Source organism: Salvelinus sp. IW2-2015, unplaced genomic scaffold (genome assembly GCF_002910315.2).
Source record: "Salvelinus sp. IW2-2015 unplaced genomic scaffold, ASM291031v2 Un_scaffold1865, whole genome shotgun sequence".
In the NCBI taxonomy this organism is placed as follows: domain Eukaryota; kingdom Metazoa; phylum Chordata; class Actinopteri; order Salmoniformes; family Salmonidae; genus Salvelinus; species Salvelinus sp. IW2-2015.
In genome coordinates this window covers 229866-238846 of record NW_019943229.1, presented here as the reverse complement: position 1 = coordinate 238846, position 8981 = coordinate 229866, and the positions used below count along the sequence as shown (strand labels likewise).

Below are 8981 nucleotides of genomic sequence, written 5' to 3'. Positions count from 1 at the left end.
CGGCATCAGCAAACTAAAGGATTAATCATTTATATGTTTGTAGGCAGACCCAACCCATCTCTGCCTAAACAACTCAGTAGCACGTAGCCATTTCACAAAACTACAAGCAAGACATAACAGATGCAGAAAGAGAGGAAGGAACGTAGGAAAGCAGAGAGGCAGGAAGGCGTGAGAATGGAGAGATGGAAGAGAGAATGAAAGACAGATTATGGAGAAGAGGTGGAAAAGAAGGGAGGGGGAATTACACTCGTAAGAATGGGAATCATTTGAGAGATAGAACCATGGGCAGGCAAGTAGAAGGGTGCCCCTGCGGGAGATGAAAGAGTCGACATAAATTAAACAAGACAGAAGAGAGAAAACGTGTGCAGGTGTCAGGAAGAATGCGAGAAGGACAAAGTAAAACAAAAGGAACGTAGAGCAGAGGATGTATTAAGAGAGAGCCAATCATTAACAAGAGACGAGGCGGTAGTTAGCCAAAGAAAATAGAGCTAGCAGGGAGAAGAGAGAAGCTCAATAAACAAATACTGAACAGATCAGGGAAGAGTCGAACCAGAAAAACAAGCATATCTGAGAAAGGAAAGAGATGATACAGAGAAACACTGAAGAAATAATCTCAAACAGAGGAAGGAAGAAGAAGTCACCGGAGAGAGAGCAAAAAAGAAGGTGTTTGGGACATAACAAAACAAGAAGAGATGATATCTCGAAAGCAATAAATCAAATCAAGTTATTTGTCTACATGCGCCCGAAAACCCGTAGAAATGCCTACGTACAGAGTCTCCCTTAGGACCAACCATAATAGCATTTGTAACTGAGAAAACCACAGCTTAATGGGTTTAATGGTAAAGGGCGAATAGTATACTCAAAATAAAACTAATAGGTAATAAAATAAAACTTTAACACAATAACAAAACAATAAAGAGCTACCAGTCCATTGAACATTATTAGACCCTGGTATTTTTCCCAAAACCATTGTGTTACGCCTTACGAGCGCGGTTGTGATAAAATCATCAAATAGAAAATAAACCCTCAGATCTTAATTATATGAACCCACACGATCAATGATAAAAGGATGAGCCCCGCTGGAGCAGATGAACAAAGATGCAAACAGAAGAATTCTACTTATTTACATAACTATTCAACTCTTTCTATAGAGACCCATTGAGCTCAGGAACATAGGCATCCTGTTTCCATTGATCCCATCCTTGAGTTTTCTAAAACTTGATGAGATCCAACCACACTGTTTAACCCGTTTAGTGGTTAAAGGACAGGATAAAGGTTGTTCTTATACTGTCTCAGATCAGGCATGCTACTGTTGCTTTTGCACGTTTCACACACCCCAACAGACACCAAAGCATAGTCTTGGCATGTAGCAGACACACAAGACTTCACACTCAGCAAACCATGAACGTTTACATTTTCAAAATGACAAGGCCCTCACATCGCACCAAGGATAAGACAACCACATGTGACCATCACTTTGACAATGAAAGCACAAGCCACTAAACATCTCTATTAACCTTCTAAGAAATCCCTCCCTACCAGAAAAAGCGATTAGTCCGATACGTTGATATGCTTTTCAGAAGACAAGATCAAGCTGCCAAGCAGCTGTCTGACCTGCGTATCTACTGTAAGATTCCACTTCTCAGGTTTGAGCACGCAAAGACCACCCCAGCCTTTCTATGTAATACTGCCTCACCTTACAAGAAGGAGCAGACCTGCGGCAAAACCCTGTAAAAGGCCTGGCCGAGATCAGCATTGGAGTAAAACCTACTCCTATTCATCTGGTTTAACAGTGCAAAAACCTGAATAACATCAAGCCTGAATGAACATCGAAGCCCTTGAAAAATGAAACTGTCATGCAAGCCAGCAATTGAAATAGTCACCAAGCTAGGAAAGACACTCTTATAGCATATCGGCTGACACGCCCCATCCAGTCCTATATAAATGCGAAGCCTGAATTCACAATTCCTGAATAACAGCGAAGCCTAGAATAGACATGTCTATTAAAGCAGCTGAATAACAGCAAGAGCCTGAAAATAGCAAGCGAAATTATAGCAAGCCTGAATATAGCAAAGCGAATAACAGCCTGAATAACAGCAAGCCTGAATAGCAGCGATTATGCAAGCCTGAATAACAGCAAGGCCTGAATAACATCGCAAGCCTGAATAACAGCAAGCCTGAATAACAGCAAGCCTAGATAACATTAGCAGCTGAATAAATCGAAGCCTGATAACATAAGCCTGAAAAACACAAGCCATTGAATAACAAAGCAAGCCTGAATAACAGCAAGCCTGAATAACAGCAAGCCTGAATAACAGCAAGCCTGAATAACAGGACCTTTCAGCCTTGATTCAGTGTACTATAGACATTTCATTATGCATGTTCTAGAACAGTTCTTACAAGGATARCACCACTAACCTGTCTGGTTTACATCTCTCCCAGCTAAAGCCTTTATCCAACATAACATGACCAAGCTGAGCCGTATCTACCCAGCTGGCTCCAGAACAGCCTCCTCCAACTACAACCCAGTTCCCCTGTGGAACGCAGGCTGTCAGATAGGTACTGTCTCTTCAATTAGACTTATATTTAAGAATCCTCTGATAGAATTGACATGAACAATCTATGTACCAGCTCAGGTCACAGTCTTCCCCTTTCTCTATAAGTGAACAATCTATGTACCAGCTCAGGTCACAGTCTTCCCCTTTCTCTATAAAGTCACGATAGATGCTTTATTGATCGATTCTTTATTGATTATGATTTGTTTCTCCAGTGGCGCTGAACTTCCAGACTCCCTCTAAGGAGATGGACCTGAACCAGGGACGGTTCCGATCCAACGGGCTGAGTGGATACGTCCTGAAGCCTGAATTCCAGAGAGACCCTGGGTCAGAGTTCAATCCTATGACCCTAACCAAGGGACCCTGGATCAAACGCCAGGCCTTCCACATCATGGTGAGAGGATCACCGCTATAGTGTGTTATATATATATATATACTCTATGTATTATATTTATTTATATATGATACTATAGTGGATTACATTAGTGGAATATTAGAACACAGTGAAGGCTACCACAGAGAATGGTACATTGATGAATAAAATAGCAATATATTGAGGAAGTAAAATGGCCTTCTGATAACATAGATGAGTTTCTGTGCAGTATATAGTGTTTATAATTTTAGATCGTATCTTATAGTTAACACCGCTAAGAGGAATGGGGCTCGGAACTGAGTGGCATCGCTTCAAATGATAAGATTTGATTGAGATGAGATATGGTTCAAGAGGGATTCATTAGGTACTAAACTGCACTACAGTACATCAAATCAATGCTGCTTTGAAATATCCTTTGTGTTTAGTGGCGTGCTCAAGCTCCCAGCTAACTACGTTTTCTAATACATTTCAAGCTAGAGGAACTGGTACAGACATTATGAGCTCCTCCAAGTTAAATAGGACGTATAATTAACTCAGCGAGGAGAGAACCTGACAGATACTGGATGTTTACACAGCAATACCACTTCATTTTCAGTGTCTCTACACAAACGTCCTTTAACTTTTTATTGGAACAAAACATGCACAGTCCTTCACTGACCATGTTCTATCAGTATGCTGAACAGAATATAGAAGCCAGCGGAGTGTTTTTAATGGGTCAAAATGAATTAAATCAAGGAAGACTGCTGACTTCGTGTTTGTTATTTACTGCAACTCAGTTGACCATCAAATGACCTAACCCTTTCATAACAACACGGCTAATTTCATAAAGTTGCTCAAAATCTTCTAATAAAACAATTCACCATAAACCAACTTTTTTCTAATGATGATTTTATTCAAGAGCATGTGCAAATGCAGTTTTTACTGGAAAAACAACAGTAGATATTACTACCACAGCTACTTAATGCCTTTATACTCTGCTATATGTTACACAGCTGATAAGAGAAGAGGTTAAGAGGAACAAGTTAGGTCAATATGGCTTGGGATGTGGTGTTTCACATGAACAGACGTAGTCATAATGTTCTTAGATGTTTGTTCACCATGAACAGTCGATTAGGTACATATATGGCTTTGATGTGTGGTTTCACATGACAGTCAGTAGGTCATATTGGTTGATTGGTGTGTTTCACATGAAACAGTCAGGTAGTATAATACGGCTTGAGTGTGGTTTACATCAACAGTCATATACAGTCATAATATGAGTTTGATCATTCCATTTAGCCTATGGATTTTCTTAAATCAGCAGAATTAGATTGGAGCATGAAAGCCATCTTTATCTGTATGGCTGGATCCTCAACATGCACTGTACTTCTATAGGCTGGGATCACACATACGAGCTGTTTATTCTATAGGCTGGGATCTCACTATGGCAGCTGTTTATTCTATAGGCTGGGATCCACACTATCAGCTGTTACTTCTATAGGGCTGGGATCCTCACCATCGCAGCTGTTATCTCATAGGCTGGGAATCTACACATCAGCTGTTATTCTATAGGCTGGATCCTCACATGCAGCCTGTCTATTTCTATAGCTGGGATCTACCCATCAGCTGTTATTCATGGCTGGGATCTACACCATACAGCTTGTTATCTATAGCTGGAATCCGCACTATGCAGCTGTTATTCTATACGGCTGGGTCCACAACTATGAGCTGTTATCTATAGGCTGGGATCCACACGCAGCTGTTATTCTATAGCTGGATCCACACTAGCAGCTGTTATTCTATAGGGGGGATCCACAGCTATGCAAGCTGTTCATTCTATCGGGCTGGGATCTCACACTATCGCTGTTTTCATAGGCGGGATCCACATGCATGCTGTTATACTATGGCTGGACTTCACTATCGTAGCTGTCATTCTACTAGCGTGGGATCCTCATGCAGAGATCTCCCGTGGTGCATGGTCTAAGGCAAAGCATCGCAGTGCTAGGCTGCGCCACAGAGTTCTGGGTTCACGCCAGGCTCTGTCGAGCCGCCGCAACCGGGAGGCTCCGTGGGGCGATCGCACAATGGCATAGCGTCGTCGGGGGTTGGGAGGTTGGCCGTAGGGATATCTTGTCTCAGTAGTAAAAAAATAAAAAATGTAATAAAATGTTGCACCTACTGTAGAGTCTCTGGATAAGAGCGCTCTAAATGAACTACAATGTAAAATGTATCGCGCTGTTATTCTACTAGTGGGATCCACATCATGCAGTGTTATCTATAGCTGGGATCCACACTATGTAGTGTTATCTATAGGCTGGGATCGCATATTACTTGTTATCTATAGGCTGGGATCTACACCATACAGCTGTTATTCGTATAGGCTGGGATCCTAACACCATACAGCTTTATTCTACTACGGCTGGGATACCGCACTATGCAGCTGTTATCTATAGCTGGGATCCCACACTATGACAGCTGTTTTCATAGGCTGGGATCCAACGCAGCTGTTATTCTATAGGCTGGGATGCACACTAATGCATGTTATTCTATGGCTCGTCACACTATGGCAGTGTTATCTATAGGTGGGATTCTCACTAGCAGCTTTTTCTATAGGTGGGATCTCACATGCAGCTTAATTCTATAGGCTGGGATCTACTATTAGTGTTATTCATAGGCCTTGGGAATCTCACATGAGATTCCCGGGTGGTGCAGTGGTCTAGGGCCTGCATCGCAAGTGCTAGCTGCGACACCAGAGTCTCTGGTTCACGCAGGCTCTGTCCAGCGGCCGCCAACACTCTTGGTCAATGAGCGCGCTCGTTAGCGAGCGACGCAGCACTATGCAAATCTTGCATGGCTGAATCTAAGTCGTCGGCACCCGTATTTTACAGTGGAGGGTTTGGCCGTAGGGATAGCCTATAAAAACAGTAAGAGCAGCTGGCTTAATCTTCAGTTATACTCGTAAAAAAAAATAAATAAAAATGTGTTAAATATAAAGCTAGCTCACTCTCACAGATTAGGCAGTCTCCTGGATAATTTATGAGAACTCGATGACTAAAATGTAAAATGTTATGCAGCCTGTTATTCATAGGCTGGGATCCGCCACCTAGAGTAGATCAGTTGTTAATTACCCATAGGCTGGGATACACCTAAGATGTATGCATGTATAATTATCTATTACCAAGGGCTTCTGGTATCCCAACGTCAAAATTGGCTTTTATTTCTGTTAGTACTAATTTAGTAAACCGACATGAAGCGCAATCCCACACTGCCTAGAATGATGTTGTTATATACATCTCTATGTCGGGTCGTATGTATCTCGTGCACATATTAGAGCAGCCCTTGAATTTAGACACAAAAAGAGAAACATCCTTCCATTCTCTCTCTGAGGCTGTCAATGGTTTCTAAACAATAGGTACATGAACAGGATTTCTAAGTTAAACACACTTTGCTTAGTTATTTTCATTCGCAATTATTTATATTGGTTTGAATACTTTCACAAACCATTTTAGACTTATCGGGAACGATGCTCTAACATACTAAATAACATAGTTATAGAACGTCTATGTGCAAATTGAAAGACCTTGTACATAATTGGACGTTAAAGAGCTACGGCACAGTGTTGGAGTTTGGCACTGTCAATATGCGCTATTTAGATATTGCACTACAAATTGCCTACGTGATATCTGTATCGCCGTAAGACGTAGTAGCGAAACCAGCAGATCAATGTGCATTTCATCCACCAGAAGAAAATCCTTAATCAAAGTGTTTCATTTCTGACAACGTTTGAATAATTACTTAATTGCACTCCCTGATCTAGCATAGGCTATCTCATAGGAACAAGGAACTATTCTAGCCTTTCACTATCTCTCATAACTGAAGTTTGAAAGTAATATTAAAGGTATTTATACAAGATGCTACGGGTTTATCACGAACTGGCGAGCCTCGGCAAGATAAACGCAAAGCTCACGTCGAGAGAGATAAATCGATACCAACATTGTTTGGGACTGTTAGCATTTACAAACACAGCAATATTTTCGTCCTAGGAGCGATCCGTCAACACGATCGATCCTGGATTGTTTAGTTGCATTTTAAATCATTAGTCATGGTCTTCTGACTTTGTGTCATTACTCGATGGCACTCACAGTTGTGTATATATAAACTTTTTATAATATAGAAGTGTATTAATAAGATTTTTTTTTAAATAGAAAACATAAATATCAAAAGCACTTCTGTAACATTTGGTCCAGTCATATCCAGGGACATACTCGAACTATTGTGAGGAATGCAGTAGGATGTGGAGGGGCGGTGAGCGTTTGCGTAGTTGGAGAGGGTGGGTGTGACGCTCAGTTGGGAGGTTCAGTATGATGGTGGGGAAGGGGTTAGAGATGATAGTTCAGGGAGGGTCATGGGGTGCTCGGGACAGGAGCCCATGTGGGGTGGTGCGAAGATGGTCGTAGTGTATAATGGTGCTCGAGCGAGGCGAGCGATGATGGATTGGGGTCTGGGACCTGGAGTAATTTCGGACGGTGTCGCAGCACAATGAAGCGTTGTCACTCAAAAGGCCCGGCTGCGAGGGGGATGTAGGATAGATGACTGAATAAACGCTTCACACCATAACTGGCATTGTGGCTGTGACACGGAACTGTCGGATTTACATGAGTTTGGCGGATGCTTGGGAAGCAAGAATGATTGGATATTTGTAATACAGTTTCAGTGCCAGTTCAGCTCCATAAAGATGGTATACGAAAAGTATGTAGAGAGGAGAGATCGATACGATGAGAGAGCTAATAAATTACAAGAGGGGAGGTAGTTCGGTACTCCTCTGTCTCCTCGCTCTCCGGTTCGTCTAGGTCTGATCTCTGGGTCATGTTGGTCGCTCTCTCCGCAGTAACTGGCTCCAATTTCCACGGTCGTTCTCTGTGAGGTTAGCTCTCTCGTCTATTCTCGGTCTCTTGTTTCAGACCGAGGACACGACATCCTGGCCTAGCTACTGAGTTACTGGAATCAGCATCACTCCCCTTAGGCGAATGTGCTAGAAGCTGGGATACGTTCCTTAGGAGACCTGGGCCAAAGCGATTTAGCAGATGATAAACTGCATGAGGGGAATACCATCATCCACTGGGTTAAAACTGTCAGAGAGGAACATCATTTTGTCCGACAGTGGGGTGTCTACATAAGAGAGAGAGAGTACACACCATATGCCTGTCATTGTATGGGTGTATGGTAGGATAACAACCGGGTGATGCGGACACATTATAGTTTCGCCTAGTCACTGGTGTGAGAAGTACACTGTGCTACGAGAGGAACAAGATAATTGTGCTCTGCAGTGTGCGTTAGTGGGAACGCGTCCACTGGCGGATACAGGAGGGACGAGTGGTCTTGGATTAGTGCTTTCGGAGGGGCTGGTTGTGTGGTTGGAAGTTGGGTTGTGTGTGTTCGAGTGTCGTGTGTGAGATGTGTGTGTGGTTGGTGTGGTGTGTCTTGGTGTGGTGTTGATGTCTGACTGGTTGTGTTTGTGATATGAGTGGTGTTGTGTGTGTTGGTGGGGTTGTGGTGCACTGTGTGTTGTGCTGACGAGTAGGTTGTGTGGTGTTTGTGCCCTTGGTGTGTGGTCGGTCTCACATCGTCTTTTCAACAGCATCTGGGAGTTGGTTGTGGGGGTCAGCGTGCCGTTTCCCTGTAGCTAGAATGCGGTGTCGTCACGTTACACCGTAGATCTACACTTTACCGACGGGCGCCCACGATGGATTGTAGGCTTGTCCTTGTTTAGCTTGCGGCAGTTGCTGCGGCTGAGACTCACTTGGAGACCACACACACACACACCACACACACACACACACACACACACACACACACACTACAAACATCACACACACACACCACACACACACACACACACACACACACACACAACACACACACACACACACACACAACCACACACACACACACACACCACACACACCACACACACACACACAACACACACACAACACACACCACACACACACCACCACACACCAACCAAACACAACCACGCACACAGAGGTCTAAGCAGACAGCCTAACTGACTA

General features: G+C 43.1%; 1 protein-coding gene across 1 annotated transcript in view; it reads left to right on the top strand.

Annotated features, from left to right (window-relative positions):
* The window catches only part of LOC112072257 (1-phosphatidylinositol 4,5-bisphosphate phosphodiesterase delta-1), a 99785-nt gene that overhangs the window by 89861 nt on the left and 943 nt on the right, over positions 1 to 8981 (top strand). Inside the window, exons 11-12 of the mRNA XM_070439712.1 lie at positions 2443 to 2559; positions 2771 to 2949. Of these exons, the coding sequence (XP_070295813.1) occupies positions 2443 to 2559; positions 2771 to 2949 (296 nt within the window). The remainder of the gene's footprint in view (positions 1 to 2442; positions 2560 to 2770; positions 2950 to 8981) is intronic.